The 23,654-nt window shown below is 40.2% G+C and overlaps 1 protein-coding gene across 3 annotated transcripts; it reads left to right on the top strand.

Moving 5' to 3' along the window:
• The first annotated feature begins 825 nt into the window (after positions 1 to 825).
• Positions 826 to 22,839, top strand: GORASP2 (golgi reassembly stacking protein 2). 3 transcript variants are annotated; one of them, XM_089519770.1, is made up of 10 exons: positions 829 to 1,020; positions 12,304 to 12,384; positions 13,767 to 13,970; positions 15,418 to 15,504; positions 15,899 to 16,029; positions 17,261 to 17,393; positions 17,627 to 17,747; positions 19,861 to 19,938; positions 20,568 to 20,678; positions 22,003 to 22,839. In XM_089519770.1, the coding sequence occupies exons 1-10, from the start codon at positions 958 to 960 to the stop codon at positions 22,332 to 22,334; spliced, it is 1,341 nt and encodes a 446-aa protein (XP_089375896.1). In that variant the 5' UTR covers positions 829 to 957; the 3' UTR covers positions 22,335 to 22,839. The 3 variants fall into 3 exon arrangements, with proteins under 3 accessions (XP_089375898.1, XP_089375896.1, XP_089375897.1); XM_089519772.1 differs by lacking the exon at positions 20,568 to 20,678 and having other exon boundaries at positions 826 to 1,020; XM_089519771.1 differs by lacking the exon at positions 15,418 to 15,504.
• The last annotated feature ends 815 nt before the right edge of the window (positions 22,840 to 23,654 follow it).

Genomic DNA, 23,654 nt, shown 5'->3' with positions numbered 1-23,654 from the left:
TATGCATTTTAAAAAGGCTTGAAAAAGGCAATCAATATATATATATATATATATACACACACACACATATATATATATATATATATATATCTCCCGGCAGGCCTTTCCAGATTAAAATGAACTCCCAGTAACCTTGTATCTATCCATTTGATAATTGCCGTAACTACTTTTGCCCTGTTTTTAATCATTGTTTTAATAACTGTCTAATAATGTAATTGTATTTTATTGTGGCTGCAAGGGGTAGGGATATAATGAAACATTATTGTATTATTGTATTGTATGGATATTTTTAGTGTAAGCCGCTTCGATCGTTGGAGAAGTGGGATATAAATAAATAAATATTATTTATTTATTTATTGTTATATTTGTGTTGTAATCCGCCTTGATTTCTTAGGGAAAAGGCAGAATATAAACAAATAATAATAATAATAATAATAATTCTATTTGTTCTGACAGGACATGATTTCCCTTATCATCTAATACTAGCAATTACACCTTTGCACCACTAGGGAGCAGCAGAGCGCGCCGCAAACCACGGCCTCGAACACTTCGGTCCCAACCCGGCCGCCGTAGAAGCAACGTCCGCCATGCGTTGCTGTGTGGACCTTGAGAGCAGCTGATTCTCCTTCCGCATTGTCCCACAAGGCCCTGCGCGCGCGAGAGAGAGAGAACGACCGTGGATTGAGAGAGAGAGAGAGCGAGAGCGTGAGAGAACCCTTTGGTTGCTGCGTCCTTGGCAACCACTAGGTGGCGCTGTGGGGAAAGAGAGGTAGCGTGCCATGTCTTCTTCGGCGTGCTCTCACTTCCGGTCCGTTGCTTCCGCTTCCTGTGCACTGGGCTCTGGGTCCGGACGGAGTGCCACGTCGTTCAGCGCGGAGGGTCGGGGAGGGAAAGGAGCGGCCTTCCGGGGACGGAGAGCGGGGGACCCTTCCTCCTCCTCCTCGGCCGGCCTGAGCCATGGGCTCCTCGCAGAGCGTGGAGATCCCCGGAGGGGGCACCGAGGGCTACCACGTCCTCAGGGTAAGGAAGGCAGGCAGGAAGGAGGGGAAGCCCGGGAGGAACACCAGAACACCTCACAGGACAGGGCCAGCGCTCAAGGTGGCCTTCCTATAGACTAGAAGGCAGGGCCACAGCTAACAGAATGAACTTCAACAGGGAGAAATGTAAGGTACTGCACTTAGGGCGGAAAAATAAAATGCACAGATATAGGATGGGTGACACCTGGCTGAATGAAACTACGTGTGAAAGGGATCTAGGAGTCCAAGTAGACCACAAGTTGAACATGAGTGAACAGTGTGATGCGGCAGCTAAAAAGGCCAATGCTATTTTAGGATGCATCAATAGAAGTATAGTGTCTAGATCAAGAGAAGTAATAGTGCCACTGTATTCTGCTTTGGTCAGGCCACACCTAGAATATTGTGTCCAGTTCTGGGCGCCACAATTCAGAAAGGACATTGAGAAACTGGAGCGTGTCCAAAGGAGGGCGACAAAAATGGTGAAGGGTCTGGAGACCATGCCCTATGAGGAATGACTTAGGGAGCTGGGGATGTTTAGCCTGGAGAAAAGAAGGTTAAGAGGTGATATGATAGCCCTGTTTAAACATTTGAAGGGATGTCATATTGAGGAGGGAGCAAGCTTGTTTTCTGCTGCTCCAGAGAACAGGACCCGGAACAAGCTACAGGAAAAGAGATTCCAACTCAACATTAGGAGGAGCTTCCTGAGAGTAAGGACTGTTTGACAGTGGAACACACTCTCTCATAGAGTGGTGGAGTCTCCTTCCTTGGAGGTCTTTAAGCAGAGGCTGGATGGCCGTCAGTCGGGGATGCTTTGACTGAGAGTTCCTGCATGGCAGAATGGGGTTGGACTGGAATGGGGTGAGAACCCAGCACTTAAAAGTGGTGTCATCATTCTACATTATTTCTCTTGGGCAGAGAAGGGTTGTGAAACTACAGATCCCAGGATTCTATAAAAGGAGATGCAGCACGTAGAAGTGTTGCTTTTCTTGAGTAGATAAGGGTTGTAAATGTCTCGATTTCATAGGAAGGAGATGCAGGACTTAAAAGTGAGGTCAAGCCCCATTAATTCTCTTGGGCAGAGAAGGGTTGTAAAACTATAAATCCTAGGAATCCATAGGATGGGGTTTCATGTTATTTCCAATTCACAGAGACCCTAAGATGAATCTATAATGGCAGTTTTCTTGGCAAGATTTGGCCAGAGGAGGTTTGCCATTGCTTTAATTAATTAATTAATTAATTTATTATGGTATTTATTTCCCCTGAGGCTGAGAGAGTGTAACTTGCCCAAGGCCACCCAGTGGGTATAGATATACAGTCATCCCTCCGTTTGTGTGAACTTTGAATCCACGTCCCTTGCTTACTTGCAAGGGGCAAATGGAGGGACTCAAAATGGGATGCACGCTCATGTTGGTGCACCACCATTCAAGCCAATAGGACTTGAATGTCAGCATATTTCCATTTTCATTGGGGGGACGGGAGTCTGGAAAAATGCTCTACGAAAACAGAGGGGCCACTGTATACATGTATATTACATATGTAGTAGATGTTGTTTTGTGCCCTCAAGTCGCTTCTGACTTACAGTGACTCCTAAGGTGAATCTATCGTGGAGGTTTCTTGGCAGGATTTGTTCAGAGGAGTTTGCCTTTGCCTTCCTCTGAGCTGAGAAATTGTGACTTGCTCAGGCATACCTAGTAGTTTCCACAGTTGAGCTGGGAGTCGAACCCTGGTCTCCCAGAGTCATAGTCCAGCATTCAAACCACTACACCATGCTGGCTCTCTGTTGTAGGTGGGGATAAAAGGGATAAAAGAGGGTGGACAACAGATACATATGTTTTTTGGAGGAGGTGACAGAGCCACAGTGGCTCTTGAGCAGAGAAGGCTAAAGACCTTGTAAAACTACAAATCCCAGGATTCCATAGGGGGAGATGCAGCACTTAAAAGTGGTGTCAGATTGCATTATTTCTACAGTGCACCCTTAGGTTGACCAGGATGGCTGCCTCAATTTTCCTCCCTCCGAAATGGACCAGGGTGGATCCACTGTACTAGTTATGCTTTATGTTAGTGTAGGCAGTCCATGCTGTATTACTACCACTCTGGTAACTCAGTGCTAATAATAATAAATCAAAGGGAAATGTAGTCCAAAATTTGCATGGCAGATATGCCCTTGTGTATGGAAAATGTGTGACCTTGTTTCTGCAGTACCCTGTGTAGTTTATAACTACTTACTGCTAAGGCGGTGTTGCTGTTCTTGTGTGCCTTGAAGTCATTTGTTACTTATGGTGTCACAGGGTTTTCTTGACAAGTTTCTTCAGATGCTTGGTGAAATGTCAGGAAGAAAATCTTCTAGAACAGGGCCACATAGCCTGAAAAATCCACAAAAAACTATGAATGTCAGCCATGAATGCCTTCGACTTCACTTTCAGGGTCAGCTTTTTTTTTTTTTTACTTTTGCAAATACAGTTCTCCCTCCGTTCTTGTGGTCTTCGGAGTCACATCCCTCACTTTTGCTGTATTCACTGGGCCCTTGACACTCACTGGGTTTAGGGGCACAGGACCTCTGTGAAAATGGAAAACTGCAAATAACGAAACACTGGCTTTTTATCCTGAGAAAACTCTAGGAATCTCTAGGTCCTCCAGTGCAAGTCTGTGGTCAACATTTGCTGGAAGCTGACCCTAGAATTGTGCTGGAGGAACAACAAATGACTAGAGAAGTATTTTTTTCCCTAGGAACTTCTAGGTCCTCCAGTGCAGAATCCGCAAAAGTCAAAGCCCCATGTGTAAATTGAAAACAGTGTCAGGAAACTGAATCATAAGCACATAGTGTATTTATTATAGCATATCATTATAAAAAGAAGAAACAGAGTAAATCTTCAGTCATATCAGGCGAGCTTCACTTTTTATTGTGCTTAGTTTTTATTTTGAGCGTTTCAGCATCTAAAACTTGTAGTTTGTAAAAGGAAGCTGGTTTTGTGTTGAATCCAAAATCTGGAAGTTTATTAAATGCTTCAGTAATTTAATGATAGTACGTATGAATGATTTCCCCCTCCAAACACCTTTTTATCTAAGCCATGTGCTGCTGGATACAATGACAGACATAACTTACCAAATAGTGAGGAATTTTTGTAGAAAAGTAAAATATTGTAGTCTCTTTAAGTGGAAAACCTTGTCCCAATGTATGTAGGTGTTCAGTATGCTGTGAGCCAACATGACCTAGTGAGGAGACCTTAGGTTTATGTTCTTGCTGAATTAGAAAGCTGCCAGGCCTCTGAATTCATAGCCTAATGGTTGTATTTGGTTACTTTATGTTATTGGCCATCCCATATCATATTCAGATGTGAAAGATAGATCTTTACTTCTTTGCTCATGCATACTGTACGTTGCTCATTCACATTGAAAGAATACATATTAAGCATCTCTGAGAATTTGGCGCTGAAAGTTCTCCAGAGTGCTGCATCCAGCCCTGCTTTTGGAATCTGGCTTTTGATGGACATGTCAAGTTACCGCAGTTCTCTCTTACTGAAAGACAAAAGCAGAATCTGAATGTGTTTTCAAACATAATTTGTCATACCCAGCCACCATTTACTAGTTTGGTTGTTTTGTCTTAATATGTTGGGCTGAGATTTTTTCCCCCCTAGTCAGGAACTTTTCCTCAGGGATTGGGAGTAATCAAATGGTTCTTTCCTGATGGAAGTGTTGCCAGCACTGTAGCACGTAGAATGCATTCATCTGCTTGCACTTACCTCGGGCGTCACAGCTACAAAGAGATCCCAAAAATAGTGAAAGATGGTTGCTTGTAATTTTATAGACTTTTTTGGGGATGGGGTGCAATGTCAGCACTCATTGTGTGCTGTATCATAGGCTGTTGAATTTGACTGTAAGTTAATGTGACTGACATGGCATCAGTTCATTCAGTTCTGCTTTTCCTTCACAGTGTACCAGTTCAGTTCTTATGTTCATACTTGAGGTCAATATAGCAAAGTTGCTACTGTGAATTGGAGGAACGGTGTTCAGCATTTCCTGTCACTGACTTATCACACATCACTTTAAGCCTAGAGGTATCTTTGTAATGGAATCTCAAAGTCACGGTTTGAACCGAAGAGAATCTTTCACCAGTTCCATTTAACGAGAAAGCTAGGATGCTCTCCTAGAGTCACACCGAGGACTTTTTCAAACCAACCTGCTGTCCCACCACAGTTGTGCTAGTTTAAGTATGGGAGTTTGTTATTTCTTCTCACACTTTTCCCCATGATGCTGCTTTGATGACCCATGGTTGTTTGATGTGTTTTCCACACTGCCAGATGCCACCTTCTGGGAGGAAGGATGGGAGTGTGTAATTGTGGCTGCCAGTCGCCTCCCAAAGCCAGCTGTGCACATAGCAGTTGGCTTTGGGAAGATGTTGGTCTCTGCAGTTGCTGCTCTGCTCCACTCCTGAAGCAAGGGGCTATTGTGTGCACATTGATACAGCAGTCCCAAACTTCAGGAGGAAGAAGCAAGTCCATCAAATACCGCCACCCCTAACATTGACTCACACGCTTTATGTGAAATTTTCCTTGAAAACTATTCTGTGGGTGCAATAGTTATCTATACTAGAATTTGTGTACCACTTTCCTTTTGCCTTCTGAATGAGGATGATTCCTTTATCCTGATAAATGTTGATAGGTATGGATGAGCAGGTATAGGTGATTTATTTTCTTGTAACCATTGGATCAATTCAATTGCAAAGCATTTTCTCCTGAAAAATATGGTGTTTCTGAAGGAGTTCAATGACATTCTGTAGTATTTAATTTAAAAAGAAGTCAGACAGCACAATCAATTTTAATGGAACTAACTGAAGGATTATTTAATGTACATAGTATACTGAAACATTTTATTGCATTAGGTCTCTACTGAGCTAAAAAAAACCCACCATCTTCAGCATTTTATAGTTGATAAACTAGTTGCCATTTTTGTCGGCTTTCTTCTAAATGCCCTTTTAAACTTTCTGCTTTTTGTGGTGGAATACAACTCTAGTTGAATTAAACTGCAGTTTTTCACATTCTCAATGCTCACAGTTAAGTGCCTGAACCTCAAGCCCTACCATATCCAAATGATTTGGTCTATTCTCTAAGAAAATGGCTTTAGGATTTGCATATACTGTAGGTCCATGTCAGACATTAGACTGCATGCCAGTACATTTGTCTTTGCTCTTAATGGCTTCTGAAAGCTAGCATTTGTGGAGCTTCTCCCCTTGGTATTTTGCCAGGAGGTAAATAGTAATATGTTATCATGTTTCAAGATTAGTATTCCTATCAGAGTTGGGGCAGTGTTGCCCAAAAAGGCGAGGGGACTTGGGGCCCCCACCAGCTGTGCTAGCATCTCCTTATTGTTTTTTGTGGGGTTTTCAGGCTATGTGCTGTGTTCTGGAAAAGTTTACTGCTGACATTTTGCCAGCATCTGTGGTTGGCATCTTCAGAGAATGCTGGCATAGGAGTGAGTGGGATAGATCTATATCTATATATCTGTGTCACCCTTGGTTGAGAGAAAATGGTTTACATGTTAATCTCTGTGTTAGTCTGTTGGATTCTGGTAGTGAAAACCTTCGACTTCACAAGGAAGGTATTATTTAGAAATATATTAGAGAGCATACAGGCACACAGTAACAATTCGGTTAGAACCACCACACAAGGCTCAGTGAAACAGAGATATGGAAATTGGATAGCAGAGGCTTAGGGTTGCATTGGAGTGATATTTACCAGTCCACAGTAAGCAGGGTGCGGCTCAGATGGTGTCTAAGAGCACTATGGAAAGAGGAAACTGAGTGGTTGTATAGAGCTCTGGTGGTTGCTCACTGCAATTGCTGTCACAATTTGGACTTATGCAGGGTGGATATTTATATCCTGTTTGGTATCCTCAAGGGCTACTTAACATTCCCACATAAAGTACAAAGAGTTTGAGTGTTTTGTCATAGGATTGACAAAAAGGAAAATCCTAGTTGATGGTGTTAACTTCAGATTGATAAAACTGTGATTGGAGTTTAGGACAACCCCCAGATAGGCAGATAGGGAAGTTGGCTGGGAACACGGCAGGGAGTAGGTAGGAAATACAGTCTTACTTGCTTTAGTGCTATTATTATTATTATTATTATTACTACTACTACTAATATTAATATCCCGCCCTTTTCCCTGGGACTCAGGGCAGCTTACAATATTAAAAAACAGTACAATTAAAAGCATACAAAAATTGCATTGAGAGTTCCTTTGTCTCTAGTGCATAAGGATATGTGGAAAGCCTGGGTGGAGGACAGAGCAATCAACAAGCCCATTCAACCTTTATTTTGGTATTACCCAGCTCCTTCACATGCCTTCAGGTCAAAGCGCCCTTTCCATGGGAAAGCTTCCTTGTGCTCCAAAGGTCATCATGCCACACTTCAGATATGAAAATATGAAAACCCCACATACAGCAAGGTATGCAAACAGCAGCCATCTAAAATGCTTTAATCTGAAATCACTGTGAGCATTCATTCTCAAAATCACTACTTTTTAACGTATGGTGATGTGATTCAGATAGAACAGTGTTGGTCTCACAAAACATGGTTTCCTAGACCATGACCAGACATGCCTATATACTCCTTCCTTTGGTGCAATCTAATGTGAGCGTTCCAGGGTTTCCTGTTAAATCTTTGCTACAGCAATTTGCAATCTGGGCTCAAACCACCTTTTTGTATGTTGTACATACTGGAAACGCTACTTTGATAATCACCAGAAGGCTTGCACCAAAGTATACCTTGGTTTATCAGGGACATGCTGTTATTCTCTCCAGCAATAAACTTGGTTCAGAGCTTATCAGGCTGGAAATTACAAAACCACCCAAGAATAAGGAGTGGGTTCTACTTACTCGGGGCTTAGGGTCTTCCCCAGCATATAGATATACAAGCTCATAAATTCAAAATAAAATGTAAAACACCAAATATGACCTTGGGGGTATCTATGAAATTTCTGGATGTGGAAGGGAAGGTCAAATTAGCCTGTTCAATCCACCTAACAGCTTTTAGTCACCATCCTGGAAGGAGATAAAGGTTGGTTGGGAATACATAACATGAAGTTGAAAACCTGCCTTCCTGTAATATACAGATATATTTGGTAAGGAAAGAAAGAGAAAAGGGTGCATATTCCCTTTACAGCTCTCCATACAGCCTCCTTCTCTGTTAAATGGCAATAAAATTTATATAAATGTCATGCAAGACAGTAGAAGGAAGTCATGGGGAGGGGAAAATGTTCCCCTTTCCTCTACTTTGTTCCAGAAACATCTCTCCAAAAGGCCTAATGGTGCTGCTACAAGAGCCACCTTCCGGATTTGCTGGAGTTTTCAACAGGAACATTGCTTTTTACTGAAAGGTTTTCTGTCTGCCTGTCAAAGTAAGAAGCAAAGCTGATAACATAAATTAGGGACTGGGAATACAGTGAGTCATCTCGCTGGATAATTTTAGCTGCAATCCCATTGGTGTAGTATGCTGGCATAGGAGGAAGTGGAAGAAGAAGAAGATTGTAGATGCAGTGGCCGTGAAGCGAGGCCTTGGAGAAATAGGCTGTTCAGAGATCTTACAGATTTCATCTGCCTTTCCTAGCAATCACTGTGCACTCCTAGGCAAAATGTAACTACTAGTGTAGTTTACCAACAGGAATCTGGACTTTGACTACTCACAGCTATTTGATGACACAGTAAAGTGTATTGCTAAGTCAGAAATTGTTTGTTTTAAGCTCTTTCCTCCAAGCAGCATGCTTTATAAAAAATATCTACTGGAATGTAATGGTTTCCGCAATTTATAGTGTAATTGTAAAAAGACAGAATGCTGACATCTTTTTATATTTAGTGCTTGAATTTATGGTGGCTGAAATATTGTTGGTATTGTTTGGTATTGTATGGGCTGAAGGATACACAGTCTAAAACTCCTGAAGTTAATGAACTGGTTTTCTTATGCGAGGGTGCCTGAACTGCTTTCCAATCTGGCTTGTTGGATTTACTGAAATTAGTTTGAAGTGAGTGACAAGAGAATAGGAACCACATCAGTTTGGCAGTCTCTGGTAGTCAGCCATTGCTTCTCAGATCTATAAAGGTTGGATTTTTCTGTTTGTCCTTCCTTGAGGCAAAGCTTGTTCCTTTTGTACTAATTGCTTAAGCAGGTGAATTCTACAGTGGGAGTATTGGCCAGCAGCTGTATGTGTAGCAAATTTTCTTTCCCCCATGATCCGATACAAGAGTCAACCTATTTTGAAACAGGCATGTTCCGCCTTCCAGTGATCGCCTCTTCCATAGATTGTTTTTCTAGTGGTATCTGTTGCAAATTGGTGACTGTATTTATGGATTCCTGTTAGAATCATAGAATCGTAGAGTTGGAAGAGACCACTAGGGCCATCCAGTCCAACCCCCTGCCATGCAGGAAATCCAAATCAAAGCATCCCTGACAGATGGCCATCCAGCCTCTGTTTAAAGACCTCCAAGGAAGGAGACTCTGTCACCCTCCGAGGGAGTGCATTCCACTGTCGAACAGCCCTTACTGTCAGGAAGTTCCTCCTAATGTTGAGTTGGAATCTCTTTTCCTGTAGCTTGCATCCATTGTTCCGGGTTCTGTTCTCTGGAGCAGAAAAAAACAAGCTTGTTCCCTCCTCAATATGACATCCCTTCAAATATTTAAACAGGGCTATCATATCACCGCTTAACCTTCTTTTCTCCAGGCTAAATATCCCCAGCTCCCTAAGTCGTTCCTCATAGTGCATGGTTTCCAGACCCTTCACCATTTTAGTCGCCCTCCTCTGGACATGCTCCAGTTTCTCAATGTCCTTTTTGAATTGTGGTGCCCAGAACTGGACACAATATTCTAGGTGGGGCCTGACCAAAGCAGAATACAGTGGCACTTCTCTTGATCTAGACACTATACTTTTATTGATGCAGCCTAAAATTCTATTGACCTTTTTAGCTGCCGCATCACACTGTTCACTCATGTTCAACTTGTGGTCTACTTGGATTCCTAGATCCCTTTCACACGTAGTTTCATTCAGCCAGGTGTCACCCATCCTATATCTGTGCATTTTATTTTTCCGCCCTAAGTGCAATACCTTACATTTCTCCGTGTTGAATTTCATTTTGTTAGCTTTGGCCCAGCTTTCTAATCTATTCAGGTCATTTTGAATCTTGATCCTGTCCTCTGGTGTATTAGCTATTCCTCCTAATTTGGTGTCATCTGCAAATTTGATAAGTATGCTCCCAATTCTGTCATCCAGGTCATTGATAAAGATGTTGAATAACACTGGGCCCAGGACAGAGCCCTGTGGGACCCCACTGGTCACTTCTCTCCAGGATGAAAAGGAGCCATTGTTGAGCACCCTTTGGGTTCGGCCGGTCAACCAGTTACAAATCCATGTAACAGTTACCTTGTCTAGTCCACATTTTACAAGCTTGTTTGCAAGAATGTCATGGGAAACCTTGTCAAAGGCCTTACTGAAATCAAGATATACTATATCCACAGCATTCCCTTCATCTAACAAGCTCGTAATTTTATCAAAGAAAGAGATTAGATTTGTCTGGCATGACTTGTTTCTCTGAAACTCATGTTGAGTTTTTGTGATTATGGAATTGCCATCTAGATGTTCACAGACTCTTTGTTTAATTATCTGCTCTAGAATCTTTCCTGGGATTGATGTCAGACTAACTGGACGATCATTGTTGGGATCCTCTTTTTTCCCGTTTTTGAAGATGGGGACAACGTTTGCCCTCCGCGAGTCTGCTGGGATCTCTCCTGTTTTCCAGGAGTTTTCAAAGATACATTTGCCAGTTCTTTTAATACCCTTAGATGGAGTTCATCTGGTCCTGGATACTTAAATTCATTTAGATTAACAAGGTGTTCCTCTACTATCTCTTTACTTATTCTGTGCTGAAATTCCCCTATTCTGTCCTCTGCTCCATTATCCTCAGATTAAGCACACTTTTCCTTTTCTGAGAAGACAGAGGCAAAGAAGGTGTTGAGTAATTCTGCCTTTTCTCTGTCCCCTGTTAACATTTTGCCATCATCTCAACGCAGTGGCCCTACCATTTCCTTCTTCTTACTTTTGCTGTGGACATATCCAAAAAAGCCCTTTTTGTTGTCTTTAACCTCTCTAGCAAGCTTGAGTTCATTCTGTGCTTTAGCTTTTCTGACTTTACCCCTACACATGCCTGCTATTTCTTTGAATTCCTTTTTCGTGATTTCCCCCTTTTTCCATTTCTTATACATGCTCCGTTTAAAACTTACCTCGGTTGAAAGTTCCTTAGTCATCCATCCTGGTTTGAGACACCTCCCATTTTTCTTTTTCACTGGAACTGTTTGAAATTGTGCCTTCAGTATCTCCCTTTTGAGAAAGTCCCATCCATCCTGAACTCCTTTATCTTTTAGTATTTCTGACCATGGAATTGCCCTCAATTCTTCTCTAAGTTTACTGAAATTCGCTCTCCTAAAGTTCAGAATGTCTGTCTGACTATGCCTGGTTTCTCCTTTCCACTGTATAACAAACTCCAGGAGAACATGGTCACTTCCACCTAATGATCCCACCACTTGCACCCCATTAACCAAGTCATCCTTGTTGGTTAGGATCAGATCTAAAATAGCTGAGCCCCTTGTTGCCTCTTCCACCTTTTGGACAATGAAATTGTCTTCCAGGCAAGTGAGGAATTTGCTAGACCTTGAGGATTTTGCTGAGTTTGACTTCCAGCAAATATCAGGATAGTTGAAGTCGCCCATCACTACTACATCTCTCCTTTCTGAGTGTGTGGTCATCTGTTCTAGAAAGACATCATCCAGTTCCTCAGTCTGACTTGGGGGTCTGTAGTAGACTCCCACCATAACATCCTTGTTGTTTCCCTCCCCTTTAATTTTTATCCAGATGCTCTCCACCTGGCTGTCAGTATTGATGTCCTGAACCTCTTCACTGGTGTAAATATCTCTGACATATAGTGCTATTCCTCCTCCTTTCCTGTTTGGCCTATTTCTCTTAAAAAGGTTATACCCCTCTATTTCCAACTTCCAATTATAAGACTCATCCCACCAGGTTTCGGTGATGCCTATTATATCATATTTGCTTTGTTGTACTAAGAGTTTGAGTTCATCTTGCTTATTTCCCATGCTCTGCATTAGTGTAGAGACATCGCAGACCATGGGTCCCTTTTACTTGCTGCCTGTGCAAGTTTTTTTGCCTCCCAGTTGAGAAATTTCAGGCTGGATATGGCTTTTTACACTGTATTCTCTTCCTGATTTTTCATGCACTGCTTGTTTTTGTAGGTACAAGAAAATTCACCCGGACATCGAGCTGGATTGGAGCCATTCTTTGATTTTATTGTATCCATTAATGGTTCAAGACTGGTAAGTTCCTGAATTAAAATTCTGGATGCTGGAGTTGTAGGATGGATTTAAGAGAATTAAAATTTAAATCTCTAACTTTACAACTCTGTCTTGTGTGTGTGCTTAAATTAAAACTAGAATTCTGTAGTAGCATAATCCTAGATTTAAAGCCATGGAAGAAGTACTTCCCTTGCAGCTGAAAAAGATCATGATTCACTCAGAAATACTTGAAGAGGGAGTGTAAATCAGGTGAATGGTTTTATTTTCTCTGAGTGTCTCAAACATCTGAAATTTAGGTGGCCAAAAGAGAAGATTCATATTAGACACAGGTTCCTCAAAACCAAGGTTTCTGCAGGTGGATCATGGATGAAAGTAGAAATTGTTTCCTTGCTCAACGGTGCTCATTATGCATTACATGACCAATAACCAACCATATATGCCTTGTCCTGTCCTTTCTGGTTTGTTTTTCTTCAGCTCCTGATTCAGGCTAACCAGTTGAGGAAATAGGTTGTGGGTTATATCATGATAAGAAATAGTTTAAACAAGCCAGAGTTCATATGCTAGCACTGAACATCGATTCAGCATATGGTTTGTGGCTGGCTAAGAAATCATAGTTTGTTAGCAAAAACAGGGTGCATCAGCATGCAAAATTTCAGCAAATCACATCACGTTATGACAAATGAATACATGGATTTTTCAGGAGAAGGAAGTGTGTACTGTATATACTCGACTATAAGGCGACCTCATATATAAGCTGGGGACAAGTTTTGGGGCCAAAATTATGGATTTTGGACATGGCCCATGGATAAGTTGAGGGGAAAATTTAGGGGAATATAGCAAAGGATCAAAGAAGCAAAGCAAAACAATATCAAAGAACTTATAAAATTCCAGCAGACATAACTCTTTGTGCTTACTCTTCAGGCTGGATGGATGAGAGAGTAGAGAGGGCCAATACTTCCAGGACAGATTATACTCTTGCTTTTCACCAGGGGATGATTCCTTCTTTTAAATAAGAGTTAAGATACAGTACTTACATTGACCTGTGGATATGTTGACTCAGGTTTTAGGAGTCAAATTTCTGACCTAAATTTCTAGATTTATACATAAGTATATACAGTAATTGAAGTAATGTAGCCTGGTTTCACCTAATCCTGTGAAAGAAGCATTAAAAAGTACAGACGCTGATGTGAAACATACTGAATCTAAGTTGGCAGTGCAAACTCTTTCACTGAAACAAGAATGGATGACAGTCCTTTGGAGTCTTATACTTGGCTTTGTGCATAAAAAACAGCATAGATTTTATATCCGCTCTCTAATTTATCTAATGATTTGGAATGGCAATATACAGTGACAAATATAATTGTAAATGAACTCCGAAAATTATTTCTCTATTCCTTTCTTAGAATAAAGACAATGACACACTCAAGGACTTGTTAAAAGCAAATGTGGAAAAGCCTGTCAAGATGCTAGTGTACAGCAGTAAAACGTTGGAGCTTCGTGAGACATCAGTAACTCCAAGCAATATGTGGGGTGGACAAGGCCTCCTGGGAGTCAGCATTCGTTTCTGCAGCTTTGATGGAGCCAATGAAAATGTGTGGCATGTGTTGGTAAGCAGACGCTCCAAAGGTGTGTTTTGTAATAGAGACACCCGTCAGAGGCTTTTCTTTTTTATCCAGTAATCCAGTATGCATGTCCCTCTGGTTTTCATGGGATTTATACAATTCTGACATGAAGTGTTGATAGGGTAGTGCAATAGGAAGTCCTAAGCACAGTCAAGAGTTTCTTGAAGTTTCTACATGTTCAAGGACCTTTCTTGATGGCTGTTGGAAGGCTGTGGAATTCTTGCCCAAGGGAGGCAGGTCTAGTCCTCATTCAGTTGTCCTGCAGGCAGGTACATACCTTTTTATACAGGCATGCTTTGGACTATAAACTGGCAACTGAGTAAGAGGGTTTTGACAGGTGGTTGGTCTGTGGTTTTCTTGATGTGCTATTACATTGCTTTTAATTCAGTCAGTATTTTTATAAATTTTAGTGCAGGGTTGTTTTGTACCTTATTAGTTAATCTTGTGATCTGCCTTGTATTTGGGACAATATCGAGTTTTAACTCAAATATTTTAGTAGCTGGTATAGGAATTATTCTCTGTTATTTTTGCCCATTTGCTTTGCCTTTCTTTCCCCATCAAGTAAAATTCTGGATTAATAAAACCAGCTGGATTTTTCTCATAATGTTCAATATATATCCAGATCGAGCAAATGCCATGTATAAGGAAGTAAGATTTCCAGCTGCTTCTCATGGACAAAAGTTTCTATGGAGGAGCAACTGATAGCACCCAGGAACACAGTAGTGCATTAAATAGAATGTATTGTTACTCAGTATGGGATCCTTCTGTAGCAGGCAGTTTGAAAGTTTCACCTTTTGGGGTGCCTGTGTGTATTTCCACACTGCAGAATTAAAACAGTTCGATGCCACTTTAATTGCCACGGGTCTGTTCTACAAAATCGGGGGATTTATAGCTTGGTGAGGTATTCAGCCTGGCCTGAGAGTTCTGGAGCCACAACAAACTACAAACCACAGGATTCTGTAGGATGGAGCTATGGCAGTTAAAGTTGTGTCAAACTGCATTAATTCTTCAGTGCAGATGCAGCCTGTGTGTACATTGCCTTCAATTGCTTCTTGTAATGGGGATTAACCTCTTATACTCCGTGTGAATATTTTTCAAAGCAGATCTTTGGAAGCCATGTTGGAAAGAGATCTTTCTTTGGTACAGTTATAGGATGTTTATTAAAAATACTTTTTAAAACTGTGTATCATCTCAAAATAGTTTAACACAGCATGTTATTCACCTCTTCATACACAAAGGAGCATTCTTAATTTGCAAGCTGGGGTTGTTCTAGTAGTTAAAGTAGCAACCAGGTTGTGGAAGAAAGCAGAGGACCACAAAATAAAAGTAATGTGATTTTGGGGCATTTTTGAATCAGTGAAAAATGCCGTCCTCTATTTTTTATGACTTAATTGAAACTTTCATTACTTCTCCATTTTTGTCTTGAAACCAGGAAGTTGAATCAAATTCTCCTGCTGCACTTGCTGGTCTTAGACCTCACAGTGATTATATTATTGGGGCGGATACTGTCATGAATGAGGTAAATGTATACTTCATGTATCTAAGAAACAGGGATGGCATTATTTGAAAGTTGTGTTCTGAAAGTTACCTTGTGACAGGCATCGTTGAGGTCTATGTTTCAGCAGATATAAATAACTTGAGGGTTGAACATTTGCTGTTTCACTAGAAGTGGATAAATAAATGTGTAAGCTAGTACAAATTAATCATGGGAAGAAATATTTTATAACTTTTTGATATTCCAAGATTTTAGATTGACTTAAAATAATAAGCTAATATCTGCATGACTAGTTCACTTCTTATCTGCAGAAGGTTAAGTAGCACTTAATGTATTAATGGAGCTATATTAGTAGTATTGAGGTAGTCATATGTTAGCTTACATATAGTGCTAATCAATTAAAAAAATTCTTTTTCAGTCTGAAGATTTATTCTCCCTTATCGAAACACATGAAAGCAAACCATTAAAACTTTATGTATATAACACTGACACTGATAATTGTCGGGAAGTGGTTATTACTCCAAACTCTGCATGGGGTGGAGAAGGAAGGTAAGCTTTATTTCTGTAGAAATGTAATATTAGTCGAGATTTACACCCCACTCCACCCCACCTACACTATTTCTTGATTTGTGCTAAAGGGGTAGGCTGGTACAGTGGCCAAGGGCATGACTGATGGGGTAAATGGTTGTTGTACTGCCATGCCGTTCTTCCCTGTTCTTTGCTGCCGGTGCTGTGAAACACATTCTATTCAGCTGTCCATATGGATAAGGCACATTGTTGTTAGTGCTGAGAAAATACAAATTTGTGCATCTTCCTTATGGTGCATGTGTCTGCCAGAACTTCTTCATGGATTCATTTTGATGAGCATGAGTGGGTAGTTATAGATTTTAGAAGGTGACAGTTTATTTTATGACATCAGAGTTCCATAGGAATTGTAAGTTATTACAGTCTCCAAATATATCTTTGTTATTTACCTTTTTACATGTGTCTTATCAAATATGAAAGGTCCATGCACATCAGCACTGCAGAAATAATCCAGTTTGACATCACTTTATCTACCATGGCTCAATGCCATGGAATTCTGGGATTTGTAGTTTTGTGAGACATATAGCCTTTTCTCTCAGAGAACTTTAGTGCCATAACAAACTGCAATTGCCAGAATTTCATAGATCAAATTGCTCACTTTTATATATTTTAAAAGGGGATGGCAGAAAATCAAGGGTAGAGAACAGCAAGATTCGTAACTTTCAGTTCATCGTGATGCCTAGTTATTTTTTATGGTCATACAGTGCGCCTGCGTCATACGCGGACGCACTATACGCGTCTTTCAGCATACGCTGAAAGACGCATGGGGGCGAAAGGGGTGGCACATCCCATCTAGATTAATGGGGCGCTCGCCCATGGTGCGCGCACACCGCCACATCTCTGCCATATGCACAAGCCCAATTACTTTCAATGGGGCTCGAGCATACGCACCTTTTTTTTTACGCAGGGGGTCTGGAATGGATTCCCTGCGTAATAAAAGGGCTCACTGTAGTTGTGTAAGTAGCTGCTATGCAAATGAAGGTTCAAAATTTGGCTAGAGACTGTCAGAATAAAGTGAATGATAGCTTTATCTTTGAGTGGCATCTTCATAGTCTATCCTAATTTTGTAAGTAAGAAACAATCTATATTTGTTATTTGAATCTTTATAATGCAACATTTAGAAAGTGGGAAAGGGCCTATACTAAACATTTTTCGGAGGGATAGTCTAATTTATTTTATATTTATATTTTTAAAGCCTAGGTTGTGGCATCGGGTATGGATACTTGCATCGAATACCTACACGTCCTTTTGAAGAGGGAAAGAAAATTTCTCTTCCAGGACAGTTGTCTGGTACATCTATTAGTCCACTCAAAGATGGCTTTACAGAAGTAAGTTCAGATGCTGGGAGGTGGGGTTGGATAATTTTTAACTCTTAATCCTTACTATCATAACTCTAATCGTAAGTAAATGTGTCAGAATAGCATCCCTCCAATATGGGATGCACTGTATGCATGTTCCTTTCTAAATACACATTTGTTGTTGCTATGTTAAGGCTTGATCATTATGAGAAGCTTTGTTCTTTTTCTATCATCCATTCTTCCGTATTGTTGTTTTTAATCAGGTTCAGCTGTCTTCGGTTAATCCCCCATCTTCATTACCATCCGGAACTACAGGAACGGAACAGGCCTTGGCTGGGCTTTCTATTAGTTCAACTCCTGCTGTCCCTAATGTGCTCAATACAGGTTTGCCTTTTTGTGTAATCATGTTGTTGGTAAACGGAAGCCTGAGTGAAGAAGTGTCTAATTCACCCATTCTCTGTTTTCTAGATGTAATTAAGTCAGTGGGCCTCATTAACATTTGTGCTTACAGTGCTGGAGCTGAGTGTGTGTGTCTCTCTCAGAATGGCCCCATTCTGAACAAAAACTGGGATTGTAATTTCTGTGAATGGAGTTGGGCAGTTGCAGTGATGATAGTAAAATACTTTTTTCTTTCTCCATTCTGCCTGTGCTTCCCTAACCCGCCAATAATGTAGTCTAATTTTCACTGGAACAGCATCTCATGGTTTGTAGGAAGTGGCAGCAAGAAGGAAGAATGGGCAGAAATCAGGGGAAAAAACAACAAAATTAGTGTTAAAAAGCTACTAACTATCTGGTATAGCTCTGTTTGGACCTTAATAGGATAAGTAAATGAAGTGAAATAGCAACAAAGTAATATACAAACTCATTACCTGCATTCAGACTTGTCCATTTAGAATTCAGATTAATGGTCTTTTCAGTTTAGGGGTGCCTAATGTACACTTTTGTTAATAAGAGTTATAATATGTGTATGGAAGTTTTAATGGTGAGAACTACAATATAACAGGTACAGAAAATGGTTCTTAGGTTAGTCTTTAGTATGTCAAAGAACATAAAGACTAATCTAAGAATAATTTTATGTACCTGTTATATTTTAGTTCTCACCATTAAAACTTCCATACACATATAACTTTTATTAACAAAAGTGTACATTAGAAACCCCGAAACTGAAAATAACATTAATCTGAATTCTTAATGGATAAGCCTGAATGCAAGTAATAAGTCTGTACAGTTGTCCCTCTGGATTTGCTGACTTCCTGTTTGCGTTTTTGAATTTCCACAGATAGGAAGCCAGGAGGGATAAAATGGTGTGCGCGCCCATTGCCCACGGCCATTAAAAACAATGAGGCTCCAATATTTGTGGTTTTTCCAATTTGCGGGGGGGTGGGGGGGAGATGGATCCCCATGAATCTGAAGAGACGACTGACATATCATAGCATCTACTTTTTAGAAAGTTCTTAGACGCTGGAGATGTTAATATTCCCAAAGGTGTTCTCTCAGGCTGCTAATATCTGTTGTTACTTGCAGTGTTCCACCCATCAGTGCCAGGATGACAATAATATGCAGCTATAGTCCTTGAGGAATGAAATCAGGGACCCCCTTTTTCATGAAGACAAGTGAATTTTTCACTTCTTTAGGACACCTTGGGATCCAATCTGGTATTGGGAGCAGGGGAGAAGAAATGTTGCAGGATGAGTTTGAATGGCTTAGTGTGTGTGTGTGCATATCAGAATGGGAGAAAATATTTGGGTCAGAAAATCAGATTTCTCAAATTCTATAAAGCCAAGCCCATAGAAAGGAATAGAATAGTTCTTCTGATATTTCATAATAGCTAGTTTGCAGGTGTTTTTGTGACAGAGCACTGGGGAAAAGTGTACATTTTGGAACCCTATGGCCTGTTACAGACTGCCAAAATAAAGCTGCTTCGGGTCTTGTTGGAGGTATGCTATTTAAATGATGCGTGGGTCCTAAGAGTCCGGAGGTCGCGCCAAAGCCACACTCCATTCCGAAGCACTGGAGTGCAGCTTTGGTGCAGCTTCCGGATTCTTAGGATGCATGCATCATTTAAATAGCATACCTCCAACGAGACCCGAAGCAGCTTTATTTTGGCAGTCTGTAACAGGCCTATGTTAGTTAATATTCAGGTTTCATAAACATAAAATAGCATTGTAGTGAAGAAAATGAATCTGAGATGAATTGGTAAAGCAAACAGTGCCTGCCTTCCCCTAAAATAAGCACGCTTGGGTTTTGATTTATTCCAGACAATACATGGAGAAGAGACCATAGTTCAGTGGTAAAGCACTTGCTTTATAGGCAGGAGATCCCTGGCATTTAAAATAAGTGGCAGTTAAAATAGTCAGAAGGGGGATAGTTGCATCCTTGTGTTACAACTCTGGAGAACTGTTTCCTATCAGCATAGACAAGACTGCTGTAGGTGGATTTACAGTTTTTCCAAGTATGTTTAAGATGGCTTATGAAATGAAGATTGTTTTTTCCTTAGGTGTTCCTACTGTACCATTATTGCCTCCCCAAACAAATCAGGCTGTTCCTCCAGTTAATGCAGCGGTTACATTGCCAGGTAAGTGGCAAAAATATGGATGAAAAAACTTAAAACTGTCATAAACAAAATCATCTTATTCAAGAGAAGGCAATGTATGAAACTTCCTTCCTTGTTCAGTGCACTCCTGCTTCCTATTAATATGTGCATTATGCAGGAACTAAATTAGTCGGTGCTGTAATGCTACTGCAATTACAGATCGTTATTTTTTCTGATTTTATTTCTTCCTGTAATATAGTTCTGAATGTTGTAGATCTTCATGTGCTTAAGCTGGAGATAAACTGATTCTAATTAGCGTTGGTGATGCACACAGTATTTCTAACAATTAGGAGTGTCAACCAAATAAATGGTTTTAATTAAATTTAAATAAATTTGCATATTGTCATAATATATTTGCCTTTTTGAGTTACTGGGAAATGTAAAGTTATCATTTAATTTAAAAAGTTATAACCTGTTCCACTAACGAATGTCTTTGCCGAAAGTGCTTGGAACAGGATACAGTTCCATTCACTTTATCAAGTAAATTAATCTACTTTGTAAAGACTGACTTATTTATATGTCTTTGATCTGCTTTGAGAAACTTTCAACATATCTGTGGTCATTCCCGTTAGTTTTTTGTTTGCCATCCCTCTGTCTGCTGTATTTTCTAGGACTGATGCCTTTACCCACTGGACTTCCCAATCTCAGTAACATCCCAAATCTAAATTTACCTGCTCCAAACTTAATTCCTGGTTCTGGATTAGCAGACATTGGACACCCTGGTATGTTTCTGAAGATCTCTGCATCTAGTATAGTATATTCCACAGTTAACCATGACCTATAAAGTAGTGTGAATGAGAAATTCAGTAACTAGTTTAGGCTATTATGGACTTAATGTTATGACACATAGGCTACATCTGCATTGCAGAATAAATGCAGCTGACATTGCTTTAACTGCCTGACTCAGTGCTATGGAACTCTGGGACTTGTAGTTTTGTGTGATATTTAGCCTTCTGTGTCACAGAGCTCTGGTACCACAGCAAACTACAAATCCCAGAGTTCCATAGCATTGAACCATAGCAACTACAGTGGTGTCAAACTGCATTATTTTTGTAGTGCAGATGCAGCCTTAGTAAGAAATATATCCACAGCTCTCTGTGTGTGCTTCCTTGGGAATCTCAGCTTTCATTTTTAAAATGGATGGCAAGTTTTTAGTGTTTATGCTTGAAACTGTACCATTTTTGGTCTCTTCTGCAAACAGAAGTAACAGAGATCCAGTGGGTTTCTCTGCTAGAGGAGAATAGGTAATATCAGGGGGATGCATTTTCCCCCTTTCCCTTGAAGAGCTTGCCAGAGGCTGCACCACTGAATTTGTCGTGGCTATGGTGATAACACCTCCCTCTCCCAGAACACCCTGGAAAGGTAGTTTTAGTAAGAAAAAAAGCTGGAACCACAAAATGTATGCAAACTTCATATCGTCAAAAGATCAGAAATTAAATATTCTGTAAACTAGGGTGTAATTCAAGAACAGAATGTTAGTCAGCAAGTTAGAATATGGCAAAAATCAGGCCAGATTTATGACACTGAATAAACAGCAAAGGCTATATGTTAAGTGAACAATTTTGAAAGAATAAAAAGTAGTGTTGAGTAGACTATAGCTCCTGTTGGAAAAAAAGACCCAGTTCAGTTGAGGGAACAGTCTAGGTTAGGGGACATAGGGCAGGCTGTGTGTTACACTCAACCACTGTTTTTGAACACCTCACCACTGCTCCTGGCCCTTTACTTTGCCTGATAGTAGGGCCAGTCCTGGCAGTTGAGCTGTGAACAAAAACAAAAAACCACACCTTAATTCCTGTCCCACATGACTATCTTAAACAATCTCTTCCTATTTGAGTATGTATCCATTGTATTGTGCCTTGCCGATGTTCAAGTATTTATTACAATTATTATTAAGAATACTTCTGCCCTGTAGGCTGAGGGAGAATCTGGATGGGTAGTTAGGTGGGTGAATGGATGGTTGGATGGCTCCCTCAGTGGCTCAGTCTATAGATATGCAACAGTCTGCTGTGAATGTGACAAGTATGTTTTATCTTCCAATGTCCCTAGGTTTGCCTCCACTTCCTTCCTTGCCTCCAATAAATCTCTCTAGAATTACACCTCTGACACCAGAATTTCTTGCACAGTTTCCTTTGGCCACTGAGGTGACCACACTGCCTACAAATCTGTTGTCGTCCGCTCCCCCTGGCACTACTGTAAGTGTGGAACAAACCTCTACATTCATTCTGGATAGTGCTGTTCCTCCGCCCACCACCACTTCAGCTCCCGGTGCACCTGCTACAAACGCATCTGGTCCTGAAGACCGGGGAGATGGATCAGCCACATCCTATGAAAAATCAGCATCTTTGGTCACAGATACAGCTGCATCTGAATCATCATAACTTCAACTGATTGAATGAATTGGGCTCAGTGTATTTATTCAGCTGTGGGATAAATATGGGGAAAAATGCAAAATACAATTAAATCCATGCTGGTTTGTATTTTGTGGTTAGGATTCCTGTAAATATACTGAGGATGACATAAGAGTCTGGAATTTTTATGGTGGGCTTGGTGTAGGGACAGTGAAGAGTGAGGAAGTGCTTATATTTAAAAACAAAATATCAAGGTAGAATAAGCAGACTTTCAACTGCCAAAATGAGGTATTTTTTTAAATCTAGTCAGATTTCAGTAGGCCTTCTTGATTACTTTTTTCCCCTCAAGTTTTGCTCCTGTTAGAAATCAAGAAGCAGTTCATGCTTGTGGCACTCAAAAACCATCTTTCATGTACTTTGCAGAAATTAGAATGTTGGTAATACATTGTGAGGGGGTAAAAGTATTTACTTTTATCTAAGTTGTACATTTTAGCACTATGAAGACCTTCAAACTAAAGATGTTTTATTAAAAATTTCAGTGTGCGACTTGTCAATTTTATATCATTTTAAAATCTGCCTGCAAACCAATCTTTTTGTTAAGTTTCTACCTGGCCTTACCTCAGTTCTGCTAAATTTATTTTATAAGCCACCGTGTCGGATGTATTTTGAAGAAATGGAAAAGAAACAAACCTGTTATATGTTGGCTGTGCTACAAGAAGGTGAAATTGCTAGTTATCTTTTGTATGATGAGTTGTGTAGAGAGAGTTTACATATAGGCAATAAATTCTGATAATTTTTTCTTGTACCATAAAATGAACACTTTATTAAATGTAGACATAGGAAAATGTATAGATGCGACAAATTTCTATTTGTGAGGGAAAGCATGTCACTGTATTTGGTTCTCATTTGAACTCACCTCCAATCAAAGTATATTTTAAAAAGAAAACAGAAATGATCAGACCTATTATAATTTTAGTATGCTGTACTACTAAGCAAAGATGCTAAGAATTGCATCTTTAAAATTGCTTGCTAGTATCAAGGCAATAGATATTATTGATTTTTTTTAAAAAAAAATTGTGCACAGAATAAACCAGTCTTGTCATTCTTCAGGCAAATGTTGAAGATGCTAAAATTAATTCTATATAAGGAGTGTGATTTCTCAATTTAATACCCTTTTCAAAAAAGTTTTTATGGGTTCAGGTGAACTGATTTGTCTCTTGGCTTGAGCTCAGCACAGGGTTGTAATTTAAGCACCCAGGATCAGCATGCCAAATGGTTCTTCTGTTCCACAAGATCTTTCTGTTTTAGTGTGCTTTAAAAATGGCGGCAAGCGATATAAAGAAAGAAGAG

The sequence above is a fragment of the Sceloporus occidentalis genome, unplaced genomic scaffold (genome assembly GCF_023333645.1).
Source record: "Sceloporus occidentalis isolate IW3139 unplaced genomic scaffold, rSceOcc1.0.p SCAF_4, whole genome shotgun sequence".
Classification (NCBI taxonomy): Eukaryota; Metazoa; Chordata; class Lepidosauria; order Squamata; family Phrynosomatidae; genus Sceloporus; species Sceloporus occidentalis.
The sequence above is the reverse complement of the archived record's forward strand: the minus strand, read 5'-3'. Positions and strand labels throughout refer to the sequence as shown.